The following is a 27,924-nucleotide window of genomic DNA, read 5'->3' on the forward strand; positions in this document are numbered from 1 at the left end:
TCATCTACCCAATCTTCCAACCTATTATGGATCTGATGTCTGCAGTTCTACCATTAGAAAACTATTCTGTTGGTTGAAAGTGTAAATCCACAGCTCACCTGAGATGGGCAACACTATTTGCAGTGCAGTGTAAATTTCTTTGTGATTTTCCAGGCGTATCCAGACCCACCAATGAGAGAATGAGAAGAGCAGGCGGTGGGCGGGGTCTCGGGGAGAGGAGGAGAACTTGGGAAGAGGTGGGGACGAGAGCGGAGTGGAAGAGAACTTAGGGAGGGAAGGCGCTGGGCAATGAGTGCTTTTGAGGAAAGTCTCTAGAGAAGCGTGCCGGGCAAAGTAGGGAGAGAGGCTTCCCGACACTAGCTGCCTGGGGCGGGCTGGCTGGCGCCTGGGAGGAGCCCCTAATCTCGCCGCGCCGGCCAGGGTCTGGCTGTGTGCGTGTGTCGCGCCTGTGCACCAGGAAGTGACTCTCCCCGGCGGCTACGATCCAGGCTGGCCTTTTCATTTGTCACCTCAGGTTTGTAAGAGGATTTATTAGTTACAAAGGTAAGGGGGTTCCATGGAGAGCCCGGAAAACCCGATTTAACTCTTACTGTGCAGAAAACTGCTGACTGTGCCAAACTGCCCCCCTGGCAGGGAATTGAGAAGGCAGGTGGGGGTGGGGACGGGGACGGGACCCAACCCAACGCTGGCTGTACAAGGTCGCGTCCAGCCTGGAGTCCGCCCGTGCTCCGACCTCCGCTTCAACCCCTCCACCTTGCCGTTCCAGGCCTTCCCTGGTCCTGCAGCCCGCCCAAGTTCAGTGGTAGCCTTTCCTACTGAATCCTTACAACAGACGCGGTGGGCAGAACTTGCCTAAAGAAAAGGGACATGGAGGGGCTGGTGAAAGGGTCTGGTCTGGTAAGGAAGGACCTGACTGCAGGTGGGCTGCAGTCAAGATGGAGCAGTAAACACTTCTGTCCGTCTGATTAGCCAGGAACCATGTCTGAGGCCAGCTCAACAAAAGGAACGGTGAACAGAGATTGTAAGCAGGACTTTGTCAGTGGATGAACATTTTTCTCCGGGGAGATCCTTGGCCCTGCATGAATCTACCTATACCAGGTAGTATCTGATTTGAACTTCTCTAAGCATTTCAGGCAGGTTAGCCATTCCAGCCATAGAGGTTAACATGCCTTCCCATCTAGCAGTTCTGGACCCTGGGCCCCTTTCCGATCAATTTCTGAGTTAGTAATAGAGCAATCTCAAACACGTTTTTCCAACCCGAGCATTTATTTAAAATAGGAAAGACTACAAACAGAAAATACTCTTTTACTGTGAACGAATGCCTTCTCTGACATGAAACAAAGAAACATAACTCACTTGGACTGGTATTACTCTGCTGCCTTGAAAGAATATATTTCACTGCACAAATTACTAAATATGGTGAAAGGCTCTTTACTGGGAGAGATGGTTGGTTGGTATCCTGAAATAGCATCCTATTTTTTTAGACCATATCTGATAATTTGGAGGAAGTAACCTAGATGGATAAGGGACCTTCTGCTCCTTGTGATAATTGCTCTGTTCTGTCTCAGGGCAAGTAGAGCACTGTCTCATGTTGGCAGCCACCAGTGAGAGGACCCACACACTCAGGAAAATGTCTAAATGTCGTAAGGTATGGAAACCTGTCTTCAAATTTCTCAGCTCCCCTGTCCCTCCTCTGCCAACCCCCAAAGGGGCCTGGAGCTTCCTTCATCCTTCCCTGCCAGCTGGAGGGACAGGGCCCCTCTCCTGGACCAGCACCATTCCTTCCCCCTGTAGTCTGGGCCTTCTCCTCCTCACCCCCCAAAGCATTCTTTATTCTTTGTCTCCTTCTTCACTCATTTCCTCTCACTGGATTTTGCTTTTTAAAAAATATTAAGTATGTACATTTGTCTCACCTTGGCAAAATGTCTATCATAGGTCATACATTTTTGATAGTATTAACAGGTGGCCCAGGGCAGGCCTTAAGTTCACTGTGCTCAAGCAGGCACTAATGCAGAACGTTAGGAAAGTTTTTTTTGTGTGTGTGTGTGTGTGTCTGTGTGTGTTGTTTTTTAAGTTTCCCACATAATTGTACTTATCCTCACACCACTTGCATACATTATTACTTCTCTCTAGTTTTGGAGGTTGGACACGTTAGGTACAAAGAAGTTAAGTGACATGTTTCAAATCTGAGTCTAAGGAAGGGCAATGACACATGTTGAACACTTGCTGTGTTTGGCACAGTCCTGAGCACTTTATATATATGAGTTCGTTTAATTCTCACCACAATCCTGAAAGGTAGATGTCATCAGTCCTATTTTTATACATGGTGACTGTGATTCATAGTGCTTAAGTAACTTGCACAAAGTCAAAGATCTAGGGAGAAGCAGAGCTGGGATTAGAACATGGCTCCAGACTCCGTGTTCTTAACGACTTGCCTCTTCCTGGGAATTGGGTAGAGGGTACTATCATTAACACCTGAATGTTGGGCCAGCTTAAGTTTATTATGTTAGAAATTCAAAATCCCCCCCAAATGCTTCCATATTGTGATAATTATTTTTTTTAGTACTTTGTAAACATACAAAATGATGTATGGGCTAAATATTATAGCACCCATGTCAGCATCTTCTAAGTTATATAGTGATCGTGGCATACTAATTTCACAGTAATAGAGGGAGACATGATGGAATTTTACTTAATAAACCTGTTACATATACTGAACTTTTAAATATACCAGAGGTACCAAAAACATGTATACAAGTGGACACTGGTCAATGTTGCTCAAGCAGCAGTTTGCCGTAATCAGAAGTGTCTGGATGCTGATGGTAACCACTTTGAGCACCTCTTGTAATTGCAAACGTGACTTGTATTCATCTTTTGTTATCAGTATATTTTGAGTACTACAATTTTAATACAGTTTTCTTTTTTTTAAAATAATTGTTTTATTTTTTAATTACAGTTAATATACAATAGTATATTAGTTTCAGGTGTATAACAGTGATTAGACATGTGTATAACTTACGAAGTGATCACCCCAATAAATCTAGTACCCATCTGATACCATATATAGTTATTACAATATTACTGACTATATTCCTTATGCTATACCGTTCATCCCCATGACTATTTTGTAACTACCAATTTGCACTTCTTAATCCCTTCACCTTTTTCACCCTGCCCCTAGACCCTCTCCCATCTTTTACCCCAACAAATCTAGTATCCCTCTGACACCATACATATTTATTACAATATTATTGATTATATACTTTATGCTATACCCAACATCCACGTAAGTACTTTTTATATATATATATATGGAAAATTATAGTTGGAAACCCCGTGGCCATCTTGTGGTTACCGACTGTTTTCTAATCCCCTCACCTTCCCCCTTGCCCCCACACCCCCCGCCCATCTAACAACCCTCAGTTTTTTCCTCTTTGTCTCCAAAACTGTTTCTGATTAGTTCATTCACTTATTCTCTTCTTTAGATTCCGCATATAAGTGAGATCATATGGTACTTGTCTTTCTCTGTCTGACTTATTTCACTTAACATAATGTTCTCTAGGTCCACCCATGTTGTTGCAAATGGTAAGATTTCTTTCTTCTTTATGGCTGCGTAATACTCCATTGTATAAATATACCACAGTTTCTTAATCCAGTCATCTACTTATAGGCATTTCAGTTGTTTCCATGTCTTGGCTATTGTGTATAGTGCTGCAATAAAGATAGGAGTGCATACAGATTTTTGAATTGGAGTTTTGGATTTCTCTGGATAGATACCTAGAAGTGGAATTACTGGATCACAGGGTAGTTCCATTTTCAGATTTTTGAGATACCTCCATACTGTTTTCCATAGTGGCTGCACCAATCTACAATCCCACCAACAGTGCACAAGCATTCCCTTTTCTCCACATCTGCGCCAGCACTTGTTGTTTGTTGATTTATTGATGATAGCCATTTTGACTGGGGTGAGGTGGTATCTCATTGTGGTTTTCATTTGCATTTCTCTGATGGTTAGAGAGGTTGAGCATTTCTTCATATGTCTGTTTGCCATCTGTATGTTCTTTGTAGAAAAATGTCTCTTCAATCCTCTCTGCCCATTTTTTAATTGGGTTGTTTGTTTTTTTGGCGTTGAGTTGAGTGAGTTTTTTATAGATTTGTGATATTAACCCCTTATCAGATATATCATTGGCAAATATCTTTTCCCATTCAGTAGGATCCCTTTTTGTTTTACTGATGGTTCCTTTTGCTGTGAAAAAAACTTTTTAGTTTGATGTAATTCCACATGTTTATTTTTTCTCTTACTTCTCTAGCTCGAGGGGATATATCAGTAAAAATCCTACTCCGGGTAATGTCTGTGAAGTTTCTTCCTATATTTTCTTCTAGGTATTTTATGGTTTCAGATCTTACATTTAAGTCTTTAAGCCATTTTGAATTTATTTTTGTATATGGTGTAAGGAGGTGGTCCAGCTTCATTTTTTTGCATGTGTCTGTCCAGGTTTCCTAGCACCATTTATTGAACAGACTGTCTTTACCCCATCGTACATTCTTGCTTCCATTGTCGTAGATTAAATGGCCATATAGGCATGGATTTATTTCTGGACTCTCTATTCTGTTCCATTGATCTATGTGTCTGTTTTTATGCCAGTACCATGCTGTTTTGATTACTGTAGCCTTGTAGTATAATTTGAAGTCAGGTATTGTTATACCTCCCACTTTGTTCTTATTTCTCAAGATTGCTGAGGCTATCCGGGGTCTTTTATGGTCCCATATAAATTTTAGGATTATATGTTCTATTTCTGTGAAAAAAGTTGTTGGTAGTTTAACAGGAATTGCGTTGAATATGTATATTGCCTTAGGCAGTATGGATATTTTAACTATATTAATTCTTACTATCCATGAACATGATATGTGTTTCCATCTATTTATCTTCTTTCATTTCTTTCGTCAGTGTCTTCTGAGTACAGATCTTTTACTTCTTTGGTTAAATTTATTCCCAGGTATTTTATAGTCTTTGGAGCAATGGTAAATGGGATTGTTTTTTAAATTTCTCTTTCTGATGTTTTATTATTGATATGTACAAATGCAACTGATTTCTGAATATTAATTTTGTATCCTGCTACTTTACTAAATTCATCTATCATCTCTAATAGTTTCTTGGTGGAGTCTTTAGGGTTCTCTATATATAGTATCATATCATCTGCATATAATGATAATTTTACTTCCTCCTTACCAATTTGGATGCCTTTTGTTTCTTTTTCTTGTCTGGTTGCTGTGGCTAGAACTTCCAGCACTATGTTGAATAGAAGTGGAGATAGTGGGCAACCTTGTCTTGTTCCTGATCTTAGGGGGAATGATTTTAGCTTTTCCCCATTGAGTATGATGTTAGATGTGGGTTTGTCATAGATGGCCTTAATTATGTTGAGACATGATCCCTCTATTCCCACTTTATTAAGGGTTTTTATCATAAATGGCTGCTGGATTTTGTCAAATGCTTTTTCTGCATCTATTGATATGATCATGTGATTTTTATTTTTCATTTTTTTAATGTGGTGTATCACATTAATTGATTTGCGGATGTTGAACCACCCTTGCATACCAGGGATTAATCCCACTTGATCATGGTGTATGATCTTTTTAATGTATTGCTGAATTCTGTTCGCTAATATTTGGTTGAGGATTTTTGCATCTATGTTCATTAGAGATATCGGCCTGTAGTTTTCTTTTTTTGTGGTGTCTTTGTCTGATTTTCGGATCAGGGTGATAGTGGCTTCATAAAAAGTATTTGGGAGTCTTCCCTCCTGCTGGATTTTTTGGGAGAGCTTGAGGAGAATAGGTGATAATTCTTTTTGGAACGTTTTGTAAAATTCACCTGTAAAACCATCTGGTCCAGGACTTTTGTTTGTTGGAAGATTGTTGATTACTGATTCAATTTCCCTGGTGGTAATCAGACAGTTCAGGCTTTCTGTTTCTTCTTGAGTTAGCCTTGGAAGGTTGTGCGCCTCTAGAAAATTGTCCATTTCTTCCAGATTATCAAATTTGTTGGCATATAGTTGCTCATAGTAGTTTTAAAATTTTTTGTATTTCTGCGGTGTCTGTTGTCACTTCTCCTCTTTCGTTGCTGATTTTATTAATTTGGATCCTCTCTCTCTCTTTTTTAATGAGTGTGTCTAAAAGTTTGTCAATTTTGTTTATTTTCTCTAAGAACCAACTCTTGGATTCATTGATCTTTTGTATTGTTTTTCTGGTTTCTATTTCATTTATTTCTGATCTGATCCTTATTATCTCCTTCCTTTTGCTCCCTTTGGGCTTATTTTGCTCTTCTTTTTCCAGATCCCTTAAGTGTGAAGATAAACTGTCAATTAATGACATTTCTTGTTTCTTTAGGTAGGCCTGCAATGCTATGAATTTCCCTCTTAGGACTGCTTTCGCGGCATCCCATAGATTTTGGATCATTGTGCTTTCATTTTCGTTTGTCTCGAGATATCTTTTGATTTCTTCTTTCATCTCCTGCTTGACCCATTCATTATTTAGTAATAAGTTATTCAGCCTCCATGAATTGGTGTCTCTTCCAGTTTTTTCCCTTAAGTTCATCTCTAATATCATAGTACTATGATCAGAGAAGACAATTGGTATGATTTCAATTTTCTTAAATTCATCAAGACTTGTTTTGTGGCCTAACATATGGTCTATCTTGGAAAATGTTCCATGTGCACTTGAGAAAAACGTGTATTTTGCAGCATTGGGGTGAAATGCTGTGAAAATATCAATTAAATCCAAGTGATCCAATGTATCATTTAAGGCTGTTGTTTCCATATTCATTTTCTGTCTGGAAGACCTGTCCCTTGTTGTCAGAGTTGTGTTGAAGTCCCCTACTATGATAGTGTTACTGTTAATCTCTGTCTTTATGTCCATCAGTACCTGTTTTATATATTTAGGTGCTCCTATGTTGGGTGCATAGATGTTTACTAGGGTTATGTCCTCTTGTTGAATTGATCCCTTTATTATTATATAATGCCCATCTTTATCTTTTAATATGTTCTTTATTTTAAAGTCTATTTTGTCAGATACAAGTATTGCAAGTCCAGCTTTTTTCTCATTCTATTTGCATGAAATATCTTACTCCAACCCTGCATTTTCAGCCTGTGTGTGTCTTTTGATCTGAGGTGAGTCTCTTGTATACAGCATATACAAGGGTCTTGCTTCCTTGTCCACTCATCCACCCTATGTCTCTTGTTTGGAGCATTTAATCTGTTTACATTTAAAGTGATTATTGATAGGTACATAGTTATTGCCATTTTTAAATTTTTAGTTAGATTGTTTTCATCTTTCTTCTATTTACAGAAGTCCTTTTAGTATTTCTTGCAATGCTGGCTTGGTGGTAATAAATTCCTTTAGCTAATTCTTTTCTGGGAAGCTCTTTATTTCTCCATCAACTTTAAATGATAGCCTTGCTGGATAAAACAATCTAGGTTGTAGGCCTTTGTTTTCCATCACTTTGAGTATCTCCTGCCCCTCCCTCCTGGCCTTCAATGTTTCTGTAGAAAAGTCATTTGATAGTCTTCTAGGAGTTCCCTTGTATGTAACCCTCTGTCATTCTCTTGCTGCTTTTAGGATTCTCTCTTTTTGTTTAACCTTTACCATTTTAACTATAATGTGTCTTGGTGTGGACCTGTTTGGGTTTATCCTGGTTGGAACTCTCTGTACTTCCTGGGCTTGTATGTTGGTTTCCTTCATCAGGTTAGGGAAGTTTTCTGACATTGTTACTTCAAATATGTTCTCAATCCCTTGCTTCCTCTCTTCACCTTCTGGTATTCCTGTGATGTCTGTGTTGTTGCACTTGATGTTATTCCAGAGGTCTCTTAAACCATCTTCGTTGCTTTTTATTATTTTTTCTTTCTGTTGTTCTGTTTGGGTGATCTCTGCTAACTTGTCTTCTAATTCGCTGATTTGATCCTCTGCTTCATCTAACCTGCTGGTCATTCCTTCAAGTGAGTTCTTAATTTCGGTAATTGTGTTCTTTAGTTCTAACTGGTTGTTTGTTATGATTTCTACATCCTTCTTTATGTCTTCTCTAAGCTCCTTAAACATTCTTATCACCAATGTTCTGAATTCTGTCTCTGATGGGTTGGTTACCTCTGCTTCATTTGGTTCCAGGTGTGGATCTTTCTTCTGTTCTTTTTTTTTTTAATATTTTATTGGGGAAGGGGAACAGGACTTTATTGGGGAACAATGTGCACTTCCAGGTCTCTTTCCAAGTCAAGTTGTCCTTTTAATCTTAGTTGTGGAGGGCGCAGCTCAGCTCCAGGTCCAGTCGCCGTTTTCTAGTTGCAGGGGGCGCCGCCCACCATCCCTTGCGGGAGTCGAACCGGCAACCTTGTGGTTGAGAGCCCACTGGCCCATGTGGGAATCGAACCAGCAGCCCTCGGAGTTAGGAGGATGGAGCTCCAACCACCTGAGCCACCGGCTGGCCCTCTTCTATTCTTTTATTTGGGACACGTTTCTTTGTTTCCCCATTCTGGCTGACTCTCTGTTTGCTTTGATGTGTTTGGTTAGATCCCCTAGAGTTCTTAGTTCTTGTTGGGTTATCTTATATAGTATGTGTCCTTTATATTTGACTTGCACTACTTCGTTCTTCTCCTGCACGTGTGCTCCAAAGGTGACTCTTGTGTCGTGTATATTGTCCTGTTAAAGAAGAACTTTAATTGCTTTTTGCTTGTGAGTAGGTGGGGTTAACTCCCGGGCTGACTAGTTGTGAGACTTGACTCTGCCCACTGCAGGGTGTTCTGCTGCATGAGGATTGACCCCTTAAATGTGGTTTGGCCTCTATGGGCTCTTGTGCCTGAAGAGAATTCCCTCTGGATTTGTGACTTTTAGGTCAAACCCGGTAGTACTCTGATTTGGTCTGGAGTTGGCCTCTGGATATGTTGAATCTTGTGCTTCTTAAGCTGGGCCCTGGTAGGGCAATTTCAGAACAAAGCAAATCACCAAGCACAACAACAACAACAACAATATAGAAAAAAAAATCAAATACATTCACATGTAAAAACACCTGATAACGCACACTCAACACAGGCAAAGATATCAACGATATAAAGACAAGACAAAACAAAACAAAACAAAACAAAACAAAAAGCAGGGCCAGTCTTGGCTTAAGTCCACCAAGTAATCTCCAGGTTGTCCTCTACTGTACCGAAGAGTCCCCTGCCTCTTACGCAGGCAGAGCCGGTCACCTGATGCCCAGAGTCACTTTGGGACTGTAGATTTAAATGCGTGGGGCTGGGGATCTGGATGATAGTTTTTACAAAGTCAGTGCAGTTTCTGCCCTTGCCTGCACATATACACACTGAGAATAGCAACACCAGCACTGTGTCCAGTACTCCTGAGTCTTAGGGCACTTCTTCTCTGTGTGTTGGAGGGGGCGAGCGGGAGATTTGTAAGCTGCTGAAAGCTGGGAGCTGAGTCTACCGCTTACTACTGATCCCTGGGCGTGCCTCTGCAGTTGCACTTGCCCCGCCCTAGGCAGGTCAGAAAGGGTGGGTGCTGGGGATGGAGGGGTTTTCTCTCTCCCAGCCCAGCTGCTTCACACTCTTCCTGTAGGCCAGAAAGGGTGGTGACTTGGGGTGGCAGAGTCTCTTTTCTCCTAGCCCAGCCAAAATCACACTCTTCCAGCCTCTTCCCTGGGTCAGAGCTTCCTGCCAGTCTTCCCAGAGCCTGAGCACTACGGCCCCTCAGTAATCTAACACTACTCCTCAGATCAGGGGCCAGTTTAAGTCTCTGGAAGGGCGGGGGTAGGATTGGAAGAGCGGGGGGAGGGGCCCAGGTATGGAGTCTGTGTTCTTTGTCCACCCTAGGGCCCACCTAGCTGGCCCCCCAGCGGGCGATCAGTTGTGGGACGCAGGGAAAGAGCCGACTTCCTGGCTTTTGTGTTGTCTGTTCCGCCCTGGGTTCCCGTGCTACTTGCCTGCCTTGTGGCAGCTGCTGCCACCGCTGCTGCCAGCCTCGACTCCACCGCGGGACCGCTCGTTTCTACTCCGCTCCCTTCCCTCCCCTGCTCGCCCAATTTGCGCACCTTCAAGTAATCCTTCCATGAATCTCTTAGGTGTTCTCCACAACTAGATTGAAGACTAGCTGCCACTGAGCTTCTGGAGGGGCAGCCAGATGGCTCAGCTGGTGAGAGTGTAGGCTCTCAACAACAAGGTTGCCAGTTTAATTCCCGCATGGGATGGTGGGCTGTGTCCCATGTAACATCTGCGGAAGCATGGATGGACCTAGAGGGTGTTGTGCTGAGTGGAGTATGTCAGTCAGAGAAAGGCGACACAATGTGATTTCACTTATATGTGGAATCCGAAAACTAAAGATCAATACAGTTTTCTTTTCTTAAAATGTGTATACATTTTTTTGGCACCTTCTGTATATCATTCTGAATTAAGGTATGACTTAACATTGGGAGGAAATCTAAGGTAGAGGGCAAGGGCAAAAAGGCAGTTTCATAGCAGATCAGTAAGGTATCTGGTCAAGTCCATTCATGAGTCCTGGGTACTCAAAACAGTTCCACAGTGATGACTGATGAGGCAAGATAAGGTAGACAGGCAACAACACAGAGTCCTGTGTTGGAGGAAGAGGGATTCCTTCCTTTTTCCAAAGTGAGGCCCTCCCCGTGTTCTAACTCTTCCATATTTTGCCTTAGAGTTACTCCCACTATTCCGTCCCCCTGCTCACCTCCTTCAATATTGCCACCCTCCCATCACTCCCATATTGCCTTTAGACATCATGACAGTTATAATTATTATTATTATTTTTTTAAATTTATTGGGGTGACAATTGTTAATGAAATTACATAATTTCAGGTGTACAATTCTGTATTACATCATCTATAAATCCCATTGTGTGTTCACCACCCAGAGTCAGTTCTCCTTCCACCATATATTTGATCCCCCTTACCCTCGTATCCCTCCCGCCACCCCCCTTACCCTCTGGTAACCACTAAACTATTGTCTGTGTCTATGAGATTTTGTTTCTCTTGTTCTTTTGTAGTTTTTGGTTTATATACCACATATCAGTGAAATCATAGGGTTCTCTCCTTTTTCTGTCTGACTTATTTCGCTTAGCATTATACTCTCAAGATCCATCCATGTTGTCACAAATGTTCCAATATCATCTTTTCTTATCGCCGAATAGTATTCCGTTGTGTATATATACCACAAGTTCTTTATCCTTTCATCTATCGAAGGACATTTTGGTTGTTTCCATGTCTTGGCCACCGTAAACAAAGCTGCAATGAACGTTGGAGCACATGTGTCTTTATGTATAAATGATTTCAAATTATTTGGGTAGGTACCCAGGAGAGGGATTGCTGGGTCATATGGTAATTCTATTCGTAATTTTTTGAGGAAGCTCCACACAGCCTTCCATAGCGGCTGCACCAGTCTGCATTCCCACCAACAGTGTATGAGTGTTCCTTTTTCTCCACAGCCTCTCCAACACTTGTTATTACTTGTGTTGTTGATAATACCCATTTTAACATGTGTCAGGAGGTATCTCATTGTGGTTTTGTTTGCATTTCCTTAATAGTTAGTGATGTTGAGCATTTTTTCATATGTCTATTTGCCATTTGTAAGTCCTCTTTGGAGAAATGTCTCTTCTGGTCCTCTGCCCATTTTTCAATTGGGTTGTTTGTTTTTTTGTTGTTGAGTTTCGTGAGTTCCTTGTATATTTTGGATATTAGACCCTTTTCGGAGGAACTGTTTGCAAAAATCTTCTCCCATTCCGTCGGTTGCCTCTTTATTTTGTCAATGGTTTCTTTTGCTTTGCAGAATCTTTTAAGTTTCATATAGTCCCATTTGTTTATTTTAGCTTTTACTTCCCTTGCCTTTGGAGTCAAATTCATAAAATGCTCTTTGAACCCCAGGTCCATAAGTTTAGTACCTATGTTTTCTTCTATGCAGTTTATTGTGTCAAGTCTTATGCTTAAGTCTTTGATCCATTTTGAATTAATTTTGGTACATGGTGACAGATAACAGTCCAGTTTCATTCTTTTGCACGTGGTATCCAATTCTCCCAGCACCATTTATTGAAGAGGCTGTCTTTCTTCCATTGTATGTTTTTAGCTTCTTTGTCAAAAATTATCTGTCCATATTTATGTGGTTTTATTTCTGGGTTCTCAATTCTATTCCATTGGTCTAAGTGTCTGTTTTTCTGCCAATACCATGCTGTTTTGATTATTGTAGCCCTGTAGTACAAGCTAAAGTCAGGGAGTGTGATACCTCCAGCATTGTTCTTTTTTCTTAATATGGCTTTGGCTATTCGGGGTCTTTTGTGGTTCCAAACAAATCTAATGATTTTTTGTTCTATTTCTTTAAAAAATGCCATTGGGATTTTGAGGGGAATTGCATTAAATCTGTATATTGCTTTGGGTAATATGGCCATTTTAACTATGTTGATTCTTCCAATCCATGAGCATGGAATGTCTTTCCATTTATTTCTGTCAGTTATAATTATAATGTGCTGAATTTTTGCCAGGTGCTGGATGATGCTGTGTTCAGAGCTTTACAAATGGTACGTTTTATTAATTACCCTTTATTTAACTCTTATAACCACTATATGAGATAGTTACTATTGTTATCTCCATTTTGCAGACAAAGGAAATGAAGATCAGAGGGAATGATGAACTTTGCAAAGTCTGCCTAGCTAGTAAGTGGAGGGGTCAGGGGACTGCCCAAGTCTGCCTGATTTGACGGTAGGCATGTCTAACCTCTCACATCTTCCTTATGCCTGCTGCCTGCCGCTTCACATCATCTTATTTCCCTTCTTTCTGGCCTCAGACTTACTGGATGTGTCAGTGCTTTCCTGAAAGGCATCTCCCTTGGCCTCCAAGCTCCGCTCTCCTGGTTCTCCTGAGCCACCAGCGTCTCTTCTTGCTCTTCAAACACTACCTTTCTCCCAGGTTTAGTCATTAGCCCTTTGCTCTTCTCTTGAAAGCTCTTTTTAAAAAAATCTGTTACTTAAAATAGACACTTGATCAAATCTCTAGTCCTGATTTCTCTCCTTATATGCAGTACTGCTCCTCTACTTGGTAGATGTTTCCATTGGATATCCCCCTACCATTTCAAAGACATGCCTCAAACATGAACTTGCTTTTTATTAACCTCCTTATTTCATGTTTATTTTTCAACATAAAGCCTCCATCAACTCAGTGTTGCCTTCACAATGAAATCTTTGTTTTAGTCAGACATTAAAATTCTAGATCTCACTTTGATGTAACTTTTCAGCCTTATTTTCTCTATTTCCTAAAATGAACTACCATTTTAGCCAGATCAGTCGAAGTCACTATCCTCCAAACATCTGATTCACCTCCCTGCTATCCTTTAAGACCTGGTGCAAGACCTCCCTGCTCTGGGGAGCTTTTCCTGAGCACTCAGCAGGAACCAAGTGTATCATGTTATTTACTATCACCTTTTCCTGTGTCTGCACTTGATCTCAATTAGACTGTAACCTTTGTAACCCCTCCAGTATGTAGTGTGTTACAGTGCCTTGCACATAGTCAGTACTTCCTGAAGATTAGTTGATTGGTTGATTGTTGGGTGGGAGGGTAGAATATGGAGAGGGACTAGCCATAGATTCATATCCAGAAAGTTGAACTCTTTCCTGGAGGACAAAAACTATATTTTCCTCATCTTTTTATTTGGAGAGCCTAAGCCAGTGTCTGACCTGCAGTAGTTCAGTTCTGTTCAGCAGGCCTGCTTTTACCGATTGTTGACTCTTTGCCAGGCACCATGCTAGGTGCTGGGCTTCCGTAAAGGTTTGTAAATGAGCAAAGGCGAGTTGTGCTCCAGTTTCCTAAATTCTGTTTGTCCACCTTTCATGCAGGTGAATCTCAGTGTTTTTGTGGTTGCCACATATTAAGAGAAGAGTCCCAGTGCACAGTCCAAGATGTTTCTTCTCCAGAGTGGGTCTCTTCTCCAAAGCACGGCTGCTCCCCTGGCATTTCAGAAAACCTCCAGGATGGTCACAGCTCTTCTTGGGCTCAGCATGTAAGGGAAACTTCACTCATATGATCTCTAAGAAGTGTCAAAGAGGACCAAAAAGTCCGAAGAAACCAAGCCATCTTGGACCACTGGATGGTTCCTGGAAGGAAAGATAAGGCCCAGGCTGGTGTCGTTTCCCCTTAGCAAGTCTGAACCTCTGGGCCTACTGAAATTCTGTATTCCTGATGTAACTAAGGTGGCATGGCAAGGATTCAAAAGGGTTCCTCAGGTAGGATACGCAGGGCAACCTTGAAGACATCTGAGGAAAATTTGGGGGAAATGCTTTGGGATCGCAGAAAATATTTTCCTTGCCTTTAAATGTGCTTTTCCACAGAAAGGAGATATTAAACTGGGACCTTGTCTCTAAAAAGGTTCAGGGCAGGCGTACTGAAAACCAGGGACCCAGAGAGAGATTAGATGGATTAGAAATGAATAGTCCCATTGCAACCATGCAAACACAAATATACCTAATTTTATGTAACAAATGTTATTTTCTAAATCAAATTATATTTTAAAATCATTACAGAGGTGGGCTATTTAAAGGAACCCAACAGTGAAGCCTTTTGTAATATGACTAATTACCTCCTGGTATACCTGGGTTTTTCTTATATTAGGTTTGCCCATCTGTTCTGCTTTGTTAAGTAGACAGCACAAAATGGGCTCTTTTTCCAGATTCTATCTCCCCAGGGGCATGAGAGTTAGGTCTTCCCAATGATTAGAAAAATGCCAGGGAAAATGGTGGCAGGAAGTACTTATGCATAGTAGGTGCTCAGTACATAGTTATGTAATGAACGAAGTGCCTGAATTATTTTATTCAAGGCTGGCCGATGTGACGCCACTCTGGAGGCTGAGCTATGAAGAACAGCTCAAGGTTGGTACCCAGCTTAAGTCTTCACTCCGTTCCATCAGGTGAATAGTTAGACTTGTAAGTAGCTTGACTGGACAGCTTTACCCAGATGCCCCAATGGGTCCTTAAATTCAATATGCTAATGACTCTGAAATTTTAACTTTAGACCAGTTATGTCTTCCAAACTCTGGAGCCACATATATAAAGGCCTGTTTCCTTTTTTACTTGCTTTTTTGTTATAACTTTGTGTGTGTGAGTTGCAAGTGCTCTTGCTGCTTCATATATAGCTGCACATTCCAACACGGTAGCCACTAGCTAAATGTGGCTATTTAAATTAAATACAGTCACTTTTGCTATAATGCTTGTTTTCAAAATGAAAATTTGTTCTAACAGATTGATGTATTAGGGAACAATGTGAACATAATGCAAATTTCATATTTGCTCAGCAGTGATTTCATCCACTAGAAACACGAGATGAAAGAAGGAAACTGCACCCAGCTGAACTGAGCTGCATGAGAATCCAGAAAATGAACACACACACACACACCTCAGACATCTAACAGCTTCCTCAGTTCGCTGAGTGTGTTATGAGTCACATCCATTAGAACCTTCCGTCCCATTCACACGACCCTCCTTCCTCCACTTCATGATAACTCACAAGTGGACAGCTACTTTAGGTCTCTGTTAGGGAAAAAGGCCATCCTTACTATTACGGAGCGAGTCCCCAAGAAATGACCACAGAGCCGAATTGGACAAATTAACAAGGCCTTTATTACAGATTCGAATCTGGGCTCAAGCCTCCACTGACATAGCAGTGAGCGAGAGCCCTGAGCACTGTTTCCCATCCCTTTTTATGTGTCTTGGAGACAAAAAGGGTGCTGTGTGTTTTTTTTTTTTAAGGGGATGTTCTCAGGGGTAGATTTCCTTAAGGGGATGTTCCCAGGGGTAGGTTTTCCTTAAGGGGATGTTCTGCTTATCTTTGCTGCAGCAACAGGATATCCAGTTTTGGGGTAAGCTTAACTGGGTACATGTTTTTAACGGAAGATATGTGCGGGTGGCCGAAAATTTCCCACAGCACTTTTGATCTGACCTGCTTATCTTCCATTGTTAGGTAGCTTGCCTAAGCTGAATTGAGGCACGGGGTTTTTTTTCTTTTCTTGACCTCCTTATCACACTTACTATATTACTTATACATTTTTTTTAACCGTTTAGCATGTGAAACTGTACTACTCTTTTTATTAGGTTCCTATCTTTTCTGTGTGTATTATTGATAAAGTTTTGGAAAATAAGTGCCCAACCCCATTTTTCCCATGAGCCCTGAGATTTCTTTTGTGTGCTTTTTCATAGTATGGTGTAGGAACGCTTATGTCACATTGTGGCAGAGCTGACTGTATTGAGTTAATTAAAATTGAATAAGATTAAAGCTTTAGTTCCTTAGTCACACAAGCCACAGTAACCTCATGTGGCTGGTGTCTGCCATATTACACAGAACACAACACCAAATTGAACATTTCCATTATCACAGCAAATTTTACTGGACAGCACTGATACACAGTTTGAGTGTTCAGTCTGAATGGTTAAATAAAATGATGAACTTACACAAGAACTCACTCTTGACCTTTTCCCAATATTTTATTAGGTCTGTTGCTGTTCCATCATTCTGGATTCCTTATCTGCTGAGACCATGACCCAAGAATCTGTGGGACAACCCTTTCTTACCCTATTTGTTTTCTATTCTTTGAGGTAATATTGCAGAAGTCTTTTGTTTCATTGCTTATATTCTTTTGCAGGTGAAATTTGAAGCTCAGAAGAAAATTTTACAAAGACTAGAGTCTTACCTCCAAATGCTCAACGGAGTCAAAGTGACAACAGCTGCACCCAAATTGGAGGGGCTGTGTTGTCGTCTTCATCCTATTATACCCTCTGTAAGCCCTCTTCTCCCTATCCTTTATTTACTAATTCCTCTCCATAGCTAATAATGCCAGCTAGTGCTTGCTGGTTACTTGCTGGGGACCAGGCCTTATGCTAAGTGAGTAGTATGTCTTATTATCTCGTTTACTGTTTATAATCACTCTGAGGGTAGGTGCTATCATTTTACAGATGAAGGCATTGATATTCAGAGAGATTTAAGTAATTTGCCCAAGGATACACATCTAGAATGGATCAGAGCTGAGATTCACACTCAGGCCTATCTGATGCAAAGCCTACTTTCTCAACCACTGCACTACTACCTCTTTAGAAAGATTCCAACTTTGGAAATGTAATGAGGCCTCAGAGCGGTAAAATTCAATTTATGGCAGAGGTTGGAAAACTATGGCCGATAGGCCCCATCTGTCTTACTGCTCGATTTTGTAAATAAAGTTTTATAGGAACAGCTGAGCTCATTTGGTAATGGATTGTTTGTGGCTGCTTTTACATTAAGATGGCAGAGTTGAGTAGTTGTGACATTGACCATATGGCCTGCAAAGCCTAAAATTATTTACTGTCTGGCTCTTTCCTGAAAAAGTTTGCTGACACCTGCTTTATGGCAAAATTGGAACTCCTTTTTACTTTGGAGTGTTTATGGAGTGTCTTGATCTTCTCAGCCACGGACTTTGACCTATGCCATACCTTCCAAGCAAGCATCACTTATTGGTCCACATCTAGAGAACATTTGTTCGTTCCCTGTACTGTTGTCCTCCTTGGTTTCATTTGACCTGTTGTCTCTCTCCTGTCCTTCTGTCTTCTCCAGCCTGCATTGAGGGCTACCGAAATAAATCCATCTTCTCTGTGAACTGAGGTCCAGATGGCAATCCGAAGACTGTGGGGTACTACCTGGGAACTTGGAGAGGTCAGTCGAAGGCCATGACTAGTAGAAATAACACACCAAGGACAGAGGCAAGGGCAGGGCTCAGAGAACAGTGTCAGTGGGAGTGGAGAGGAGTAGGGAATACGGTGGCTTTCAAGGACAAGGGTGAATTGGAAGTCTTTGGTGCCAAACTTGATCACAACATTAATTGTGGATACGTTTTGGTGGGTAGTCATTATAACATAGTCCTAGGAATCACAATTCTCATCTCTTCTCCCTCTAAAACCCATATGATCGAAACCTAGTAAGTGCTTAGTAAATCTCAATATTGCTGCTGCTGCTCTCTCATATAATCCTCATCATGTGCTACTTGTCATACTAGGAGCAGTCTCCTCCTTATTAGAGTTGATTTTTCTGTTTAAAATCCCCATATCCCTGTAAATTAGTGCTTTCTGTGATTAATCTGCCTTGAAAGAATTGGTAGGGGAGCTGAGTGCTATGAGGGAAATCACAATGGCATATTTCTAAGACTTAATTCCAGTGTCCATTCCCCGATTCCATTCCTGAACTTTCTATTTGCCCATTTTCAATTAATCCCCTTGAAACAGCATCCTTTTATATTAGTCACACTGTTTAATATCTATATGCCTTTAAACTACAGTTCATTAGGGCAGGCACTTGGCTTTTTCCCACCTGTGTGCGGAATTAAATGAGTATATGACATCAGCATTCTGTTATTCAGTAACAAAAACAAATTCCATTACATTTTATTTCCCTCTTAAAATCTGAGTAGAAAGCAGACATGTCATTTGTGGCATGAGAAAAAATATTGCAGCCTAGCTCCATTAAGAATCAGCTTCTTAATGGCTAGACTAGGTAACAGGTTTTCTATGACGGAATGGCTTCAAGCTTGAAGTTGGTACTTTGCGTCTCCATATCTGCATATGCCTCTTTGAATTTGAGGGAATTTGAGTTGCTAGACATTTTTTTCTAAATAAACTTTTAGAACAAAAAGAATATAAATCAAATTATTTTTCTTTCCATAGACAGGAACATTGTCTGCGTAAGGTCTAACCATCTGAAAAACATCCCCGAGAAACATAGTCAAGTGGCACAGGTAATAAGGAACAAGGGCTGGTTGAAGATGACCTGGGGCATTGTGGTCTGGAATAGCAGCGTCCCTGACATTTTAATAATAGAGCTGCTTCTATTGCTACAGGGGAGGAGGGACGCTCTTCTGAAAGCATACCTCTTAAGGTGGAGAGAACATTGCTAATGTTTCTTGTCGGGGAGGGTGGACAGGAGGACAGAAAACTGTGTCCATTACCGCAAATGTCAGACATCCATGGAATTTTAATAGGAGGGAAGTATTAGGAAAGAGAGATGAGATAATGATGAGGTCAGTACAGCAAGTAGCAGGTATCTGAAATATTTGGAAGGCTGGTGTTTTCGGCAGAACAGAATTTAGAAAAATCATGAGAGATGTAGGAGTGGTGGTAAGGTATCTACATCACGAGGCTGGCCTCTGAGACCTTTCTATGTTCTTCAGTTTCATGCACCCACTATTTATTGTGTCAGGCACTGTGCTAGGTGTGGGGGATCCAATGGAGGAGACTCAAACAGACATGCTGCCTGCCCTCATGGAACTTAAAAAAAAAAAAGGCAAAAACCTTACTTGTGAGGACTGAACAGGACTCCCAACTAACACTTTTATTACCTGTTAATTCTATTTTTTTTATGTTAAGTAACAGTTTATTTAACAGATACTGTTTCCCAGCACTATTCTTCACATAAGAATATTTTTTTTAATTTATTAGTTTCAGGTGTACAAGACAAGGTAATACTTAGACGTTCATCATTTATATCCCTCACGCTGTGAACCCCCAACCCCCATTCACTATCCCTCCGACCTCGCACCGAGCCATCACATTATATATATAAAATTATAGTTGGCATTCATTAATGTTTAGCTTCTGGTGTACACTGCCATGATCAGGCATCCACAGTATCCCTGAGGTGGTCTCCCAAATAGGACGCATGTCCATCGGATACCCAACAAAATCTTTACAACATTATTGAATAGGTTCCCCAAATTAATTTTCAAAAAAACCCTAGGCCATCTTGTGGTTACCAGCTGCTTCCTAATCCCTTCACCTTTCCCCTTATCCCCAACGCCCCCCACCCCGCCCATCTAACAACTCTCGGTTTTTCCTTTGCGTCCCTAAGACTGTTTCAGATTAGTTCATTCACATATTCTTTTCTTTAGATTCCGCATATAAGTGAGATCATATGGTACTTGTCTTTCTCTTTCTGACTTATTTCACTTAACATAATGTTCTCTAGATCCATCCATGTTGTTGCAAATGATAAAATTTCTTTCTTCTTTATGGCTGCGTAATACTCCATTGTATAAATGTACCACAGCTTCTTAATCCAGTCATCTACCGATGGGCATTTCGGTTGTTTCCATATCTTGGCTATTGTGTAAAGTGCTGCAATAAACATAGGAGTGCATACAGATTTTTGAATTGGAGTTTTGGATTTCTCCGGGTAGATGCCTAGGAGTGGAATTACTGGATCACAGGGTAGTTCCATTTTCAGATTCCTGAGATACCTCCATACTGTTTTCCATAGTGGCTGCACTAACCTGCAATCCCACCAATAGTGCACTAGCGTTCCCTTTTCTCCACATCCGCGCCAGCATTTGTTGTTTGTTGATTTATTGATGATAGCCATTTTGAATGGGGTGAGGTGGTATCTCATTGTGGTTTTTATTTGCATTTCTCTGATGGCTAGTGAGGTTGAGCATTTCTTCATATGTCTTCTTGCCTTCTGTATGTCCTTTTTAGAAAAATGTCTCCTTAAGTCCTCTGCCCATTTTTAATTGGGTTGTTTGTTTTTTTGGAGTTGAGTTGAGTAAGTTTTTTATAGATTTGTGATATTAATCCCTTATCAGATATATCATTGGCAAATATCTTTTCCCATTCAGTAGGATCCCTTTTTGTTTTGTTGATGGTTCCTTTTGCTGTGAAAAAACTTTTTAGTTTGATGTAATCCCACATGTTTATTTTTTCTCTTACTTCCCTCACGCGAGGGGATATATCAGTGAAAATCCTACTCCGGGTAATGTCTGTGAAGCTTCTTCCTATATTTTCTTCAAGATATTTTATGGTTTCAGATCTTACATTTAAGTCTTTAAGCCATTTTGAATTTATTTTTGTATATGGTGCAAGGAGGTGGTCCAGCTTCGTTTTCTTGCATGTGTCTGTCCAGGTTTCCCAACACCACTTATTGAACAGACTGTCTTTACCCCATCGTACATTCTTGCTTCCATTGTCGTAGATTAGATGGGCATATTGGCATGGATTTACTTCTGGACTCTCCATTCTGTTCCATTGATCTATGTGTCTATTTTTATGCCAGTTCTATGCTGTTTTGATTACTGTAGCCTTATAGTATAGTTTGAAGTCAGGTATCATTATACCTCCCACTTTGTTCTTATTTCTCAAGATTGCTGAGGCTATTCAGGGTCTTTTATGGTCCCATATAAATTGTAGGATTATATGTTCTATTTCTGTGAAAAACGTCGTTGGTAGTTTGATAGGAATTGCGTTTAATATGTATATTGCCTTAGGCAGTATGGACATTTTAACTATATTAATTCTTCCTATCCATGAACATGGAATGTGTTTCCATCTATTTATGTCTTCTTTCATTTCTTTCTTCAGTGTCTTATAATTTTCTGAGTACAGATCTTTTACTTCTTTGGTTAGATTTATTCCCAGATATTTTATAGTCTTTGGAGCAATTGTTAATGGAATTGTTTTTTTTAATTTCTCCTTCTGATATTTTATCATTGGTATATACAAATGCAAGTGATTTCCGAATATTAATTTTATATCCTGCTACTTTACTGAATTCATCTATCATCTGTAATAGTTTCTTGGTGGAGTCTTTAGGGTTCTCTATATATAGTATCATATCATCTGCATATGATGATAATTTTACTTCCTCCTTACCAATTTGAATGCCTTTTATTTCTTTTCCTTGTCTGATGGCTGTGGCTAGAACTTCCAGCACTATGTTGAATAGAAGTGGAAATAGTGGGCAACCTTGCCTTGTTCCTGATCTTAGGGGGAATGATTTTAGCTTTTCCCCATTGAGTATGATGTTAGCTGTGGGTTTGTCATATATGGCCTTAATTATGTTGAGATATGATCCCTCTATTCCCACTTTCTTAAGGGTTTTTATCATAAATGGCTGCTGGATTTTGTCAAATACTTTTTCTGCATCTATTGATATGATCATGTGATTTTTATTTTTCATTTTGTTAATGTGGTGTATCACATTAATTGATTTGTGGATGTTGAACCACCCTTGCATACCAGGGATGAATCCCACTTGATCATGGTGTATGATCTTTTTAATGTATTGCTGAATTCTGTTCGCTAATATTTTGTTGAGGATTTTTGCATCTATGTTCATTAGAGATATCGGCCTGTAGTTTTCTTTTTTTGTGGTGTCTTTGTGTGCTTTTGGGATCAGGTTAATACTGGCTTCGTAAAAAGCGTTTGGGAGTCTTCCTTCCTTCTGGATTTTTTGGAAGAGCTTGAGGAGAATAGGTGATAATTCTTTTTTGAACGTTTTGAAAAATTCACCTGTAAAGCCATCTGGTCCAGGGCTTTTGTTTGTTGGGAGATTATTGATTACTGATTCAATTTCCCTGGTGGTAATCAGACTGTTCAGGCTTTCTGTTTCTTCTTGAGTTAGCCTTGGAAGGTTGTGCACCTCTAGAAAATTGTCCATTTCTTCCAGATTGTCAAATTTGTTGGCATATAGTTGCTCATAGTAATTTCTTAAAATTTTTTGTATTTCTGCGGTGTCTGTTGTCACTTCTCCTCTTTCATTTCTGATTTTATTAATTTGGGTCCTCTCTCTCCCTTTTTTAATGAGTCTGGCTAAAGGTTTGTCAATTTTGTTTATCTTCTCTAAGAACCAACTCTTGGATTCATTTATCTTTTGTATTGTTTTTCTGGTCTCTATTTCATTTATTTCTGCTCTGATCCTTATTATCTCCTTCCTTGTGCTCCCTTTGGGCTTATTTTGCTGTTCTTTTTCCAGATCCCTTAAGTGTGAAGATAAACTGTCACTTAGTGATGTTTCTTGTTTTTTAGGTAGGCCTGCAGTGCTATGAACTTCCCTCTTAGGACGCTTTCGCAGCATCTGATAGATTTTGGGTCGTCGTGTTCTCATTCTCATTTGTCTCGAGATATCTTTTGATTTCTTCTTTGATCTCCTGCTTGACCCATTCATTATGTAGTAACATGTTATTCAGCCTCCATGAATTGGTGTGTCTTCCTGGTTTTTTTTTTCCTGTAGTTCATTTCTAATTTCATAGCACTGTGGTCAGAGAAGACAATTGGTATGATTTTAATTTTCTTAAATTAATCAAGGCTTGTTTTGTGTCCTAACATATGATCTATCTTGTAAAATGTTCCATGTGCCCTTGAGAAGAACGTGTATTCTGCAGCATTGGGGTGAAATGCTCTGAAAATATCGATTAAATCCAAGTGGTCCAAAGTATCATTTAAGGCTGTTTTTTCCATATTGATTTTCTGTCTGGAGGACCTGTCCCTTGTTGTCAGAGGTGTGTTGAAGTCCCCTACTATGATAGTGTTGCTGTTGATCTCTGTCTTTATGTCCATCAGTACCTGTTTTATATATTTAGGTGCGCCTATGTTAGGTGCATAGATGTTTACTAGGGTTATGTCTTCTTGTCAGATTGATCCCTTTATTATTATATAGTGCCCATCTTTGTCTTTTAATATGTTCTTCATTTTAAAGTCTATTTTGTCAGATATAAGTATTGCAACTCCAGCTTTTTTTTCGCTTCCATTTGCATGAAGTATGTTACTCCAACCCTTCACTTTCAGCCTGTGTGTGTCTTTTGATTTGAAGTGAGTCTCTTGTATACAGCATATACAAGGTCTTGCTTTCTTATCCACTCAGCCACCGTATGTCTCTTGTTTGGAGCATTTAGTCCGTTTACATTTAAAGTGATTATTGATAGGTACATAGTTATTGCTATTTTTAAATTTGTAGTTAGATTGTTTTCATGTTTCTTCTATTTACAGAAGTCCTTTTAGTATTTCTTGCAGTGCTGGTTTGGTTGTAATAAATTCTTTCAGTTTGTTCTTTTCTGGGAAGCTCTTTATCTCTCCATCATACCTGTTAATTCTTACCAGCATCCACCCTCCTAATGATTCAGATTTATGGCACTTGTGTGGTGCCTTCTGAGAGAACACATCTTGACTTCCATGATTTCCCTGCTATGATTATTCCCCGATCATTCCCCATAAGTTTTCTTACATGGCCCTTGTCAGCTTCTTCTCCCATTCTCTTCAGTGACTCTTCTAAATTCTTACCTGTCCTCAAATTTCCTACCCCATTGCCTTTACCCTTGCTCTTGGCAGATGACCATTCCTGGTTCTTCACTGGAAGGTTAAGGCCATCAGATGAGAACTCCCTTAGCTCCTTCTCCTACTGTCTACCAATTTGCTGAAATCTTAGCCCTCCTTCCCTCCTATCTCAGTGAAAGGCTGAGTTGGTCCTCCCCTGTCCAACGCTCTTCTTCCTTGAAATACCATCTTGGACTCATGTCTTCCCTCCGCAGGGTCTTGCTCCTTCATTACATACACTCTCCTGTTTCTTTACCTCCTTCTCCCCCACCTCTATCTGCTCCTTTCTTTAAATTCATAAACATGTTAAATATTTCCCATCTTTAAAAAAAATTTGATGGTTCTTCATTCTGCCCCCAACACTCCAAAAAACTTGATTTTGGAAAATCATCAGTGACCTCCATTTTGTCAAATTCAGTGGAAACTTTCTGCCCCTAACTTGCTCAACTTTTGTTTGCCATTGGCACCACTTTTTGTTCTCATTTCCCTTCTCGAAACACGGTCTTTGCTTGGTTTCTGTGCTACTATTCTCTGATGGTTTTCATCCTATCTTGCTGTCCACTTCTTAGTTTTTCTCATGGGATCTTTTTCTCGTCTTCATTTCCCACTGTAAGTGTTGGTATCCACCTGGACTCTGTCCTTGGCCTTCCCTCTTCATATATTAGTGGGAGATTGCACCTAAATATAGCTGATGACTGGAATGACCACCTATAAATAGACAACTCTTAAAATTATACAGTTGACCCTTGAAGAATGCGGGGATTATGGGTACACTCACACACACAAAGTTGAAAATTTACATATAACTTTTGACTCCCCCAAACTTTACTAATAGCCTACTGTTGACCCCAAACCTTACTGATAACATAAACAGTCAATTAGCACATTGTGTATGTTTTATGTATTATATGTACTGTATTCTTACAATAAAGTAAGAGAAAAGAATGTTGTTTAAAAATTATAAGATTTATCGGCAAGTTTTTTCAAATTGTAAATCTCAAAAATGTTTTCCAATATATTTATTGAAAAAGCCCCGCAAAGTGGACCTGCACAGTTCAAACCTGTGATGTACGAGCGTCGACTGTATTTGCATTCCCGCTCCCTCTTAAGCTTTAGGAGGCGCATTTCCTTGGCTACTGAATGTCCTCACCTAGCTGTCTTGCAGAACTCTTCAAATCAGCATTGCCGTAGATCAAGGTTTCTCAGCCTCTGCAGTATTGGCATTTTGGACTAGAAAATTTTTTGTTGTGTGGGGCTGTTAGGTACATTGTAGAAGGTTTAGCAGCATCCCTGGCCTCTACCCATTAGATGCCATTAGTTGTGACAACCAAAAGTGTCTCCAGATGTCTCTTGGGGGGCACAATCACCTCCAGTTGATTACCATTGCCCTTAAACTAGTTACCTTCTTCCCTTTCCATATGTGTGTCTTTTTTCCTCACCTTGTTAAATAGTAGCACCATGTACTAGAAACGTGTTATCATAGACTCCTCTGTTTTAATCCCCCCTTCCTCCTCAGCTATGTCTAATCAATGTCCAAGTTCTGTCAGTTTTCCTTTCCAAAAATACCTTGACTCCACCCTCTTCTCTCCATTTCCACTGTAATCATCACCACCAGCACTCTAGTCCAAGCTACCATCTTCTCTTGCCTAGACTACTGCAATAGCCTCCAAACTGGCCCCACTGCTTCCAGCCTTCTGCCTTGTGTATTCTCCATACTGTAGCCAGAGCTGTGCTTAAAATGCAAATATCATACCACTCTCTTGCTTAGAATTCTGCAGTAGTTGCCCAATAGCTTTTAAAATAAACTTTAAATGCCTTACCCTTGCACTTAAGGCTCTTCCCAGTGAGGTCCCTAGCCTCATCTCTTGCCACATCCTCACATGCTTTCCTCTTTCCATTCTCACTGAAGTAGAGTTAACCCTGCCAGACTATCTGACTCCTGCCTGAGGCTGTCCTCTCTCTAGAATGTCTTCAATTTTATTCACCTGGCTTCTAACTTGCCCTCTAAGATTCATTTCAAAGCATCAGATCCTGTGGAAAACCTTATCTGACTCTGCAGTCTGATTAGGGATTTTTCTCCTCTGTATTCCTGCCTCTCCCATTGCGTATCCCCTGTTGTAACACTTGTTACACCATATTGCACTCTTGTGTCATTGGTGCTTCCCACACTGGACTGTGGAGGTAGCAGCTGTGTGTTATTTAACTGTAGCCTAGCATTTAACACAGATTCATACACATAATGGGTGCTTATCAAGTGTTTGGTGGACGAATACCTCTTCGCAATATTTACCCAAGTTTCTAGCTCTTCCACCTTCTGTTGGGCAACTTTCTACCCTCCATGTCTATCCAGATGAATTCCCCCTCCCTGCAAAATTTGTTGGGGACCTAAGATCCAATCCAGTAGGTACAAGCCAGATGCCCATTGCAGTAATTATAGTACTGGATGGATGAATGGATGGATGGATGGATAGATAGATAGATGGAACGCACCGTGTTGCTCTCAGTTTATTTACACCTTTGTTTCCATTTTCTTGTTACTGGTAGTGGCATTCCATTCCATTAACATGATAGAATAACCCCAATGTCTCCCAATTTGAGGTTTAAATATCTACTTTTGAGGCTTGAGTCAAAATGTAAGTTTTATGGGAGATGTCAGCCAGAGCACCAAGAAGTGGTCTTTAAATAAAATACTGTCAGAGAAATACCAGCACATTGTTTTAAAAGTCAAATGGTACTAATAGGTTAGTAAAGAAAAATGGTGCCCTGTGCCCCACCCCTCCTTACTCTTGAGTCTTGTTCTGCAGAAACAACAGCAATTATTTTAGATATTTCTTCCGGTAGTCTATATTTCTAAATAGTGCATCATTCTGATATATTTTAATTAACTAAATTTACATATTATATGTTGATTTCCAATTATGGCATATAAGAATTTCTCTCTTATTTTGTATCCCCTTCAAATTACCCTTCCTCTTATATCTTTATAGCACAATTTTTGGTTAAATTACTATTCAGTGTTTTTTTTTTATTTTCTTTTGTTCATTTATTTTGTTCTGTACATTCCACAAATAACAGAGATCACATTGCATCTGGTTTTCTCTGTCTGACACACTCCAATCTGCAGAAGACCCTTTAGTTCCATCCATGCCACTGCACATCTGCAGTGCCTTCCATGGCCGAGCAATATTCCATTGTATATATGTACCACATCCTCTTTATCCATTCATCCATCGAGGGAGACCCAGGCTGCCTCCGCATCTTGGCCATTCTACACAATGCTGCAATGAGCATATGGATGCACACGTCCCCTTGAAGTAGCGTTTTGGGTTCCTTTGAATAAATACCCAGAAGTGGGATTACTGAATCCTTTTTTCTCTCTTGTTATAGCCTTTGTTTTAAAGTCTACTTTGTCTGCAATAAGTATTGGTATCCCAGGTTTTTTGTTTTTCATTTCCATTTGTGTGAAATATCTTTTTCCATCCCTTTACTTTCAGTCTGTGCCTGACTCAATCTGAAGTGAGTCTCCTGTAGGCAGCATATATAAGGGTCTTGTTTTCTTATCCATTCATCAGCCACCCTATCTTTTTAAAAATATATATTTTATTGGGGAAGGGGAACAGGACTTTATTGGGAAACAGTGTGTACTTCCAGGACTTTTTCCAAGTCAAGTTGTTGTTCTTTCAATCTTAGTTGAGGAGGGCACCGGACGCGCTCCAACCAACTGAGCCATCCGGAAGCTCAGCGGTAGCTCATTTCAAGGTGCCCTGTTCAATCTTAGTTGCAGGGGGCGGAGCCCACCATCCCTTG

The 27,924-nt window shown here is 40.3% G+C and overlaps 1 protein-coding gene across 1 annotated transcript in view; it reads left to right on the plus strand.

Annotated features, from left to right (window-relative positions):
• Positions 1–867: 867 nt before the first annotated feature.
• The window catches only part of TRMT2B (tRNA methyltransferase 2 homolog B), a gene marked incomplete at both ends in the record, with an annotated part of 64,998 nt that continues 37,941 nt past the window's right edge, over positions 868–27,924 (plus strand). The window contains 8 exon segments of the mRNA XM_081043019.1: positions 868–897; positions 13,904–14,136; positions 14,844–14,895; positions 16,662–16,796; position 17,603; positions 17,606–17,646; positions 17,650–17,701; positions 18,706–18,776. Coding sequence (XP_080899145.1) covers positions 868–897; positions 13,904–14,136; positions 14,844–14,895; positions 16,662–16,796; position 17,603; positions 17,606–17,646; positions 17,650–17,701; positions 18,706–18,776 — 615 coding nt within the window.

This window comes from Rhinolophus hipposideros, assembly GCF_964194185.1.
Source record: "Rhinolophus hipposideros genome assembly, chromosome: X".
Lineage (NCBI taxonomy): Eukaryota > Metazoa > Chordata > Mammalia > Chiroptera > Rhinolophidae > Rhinolophus > Rhinolophus hipposideros.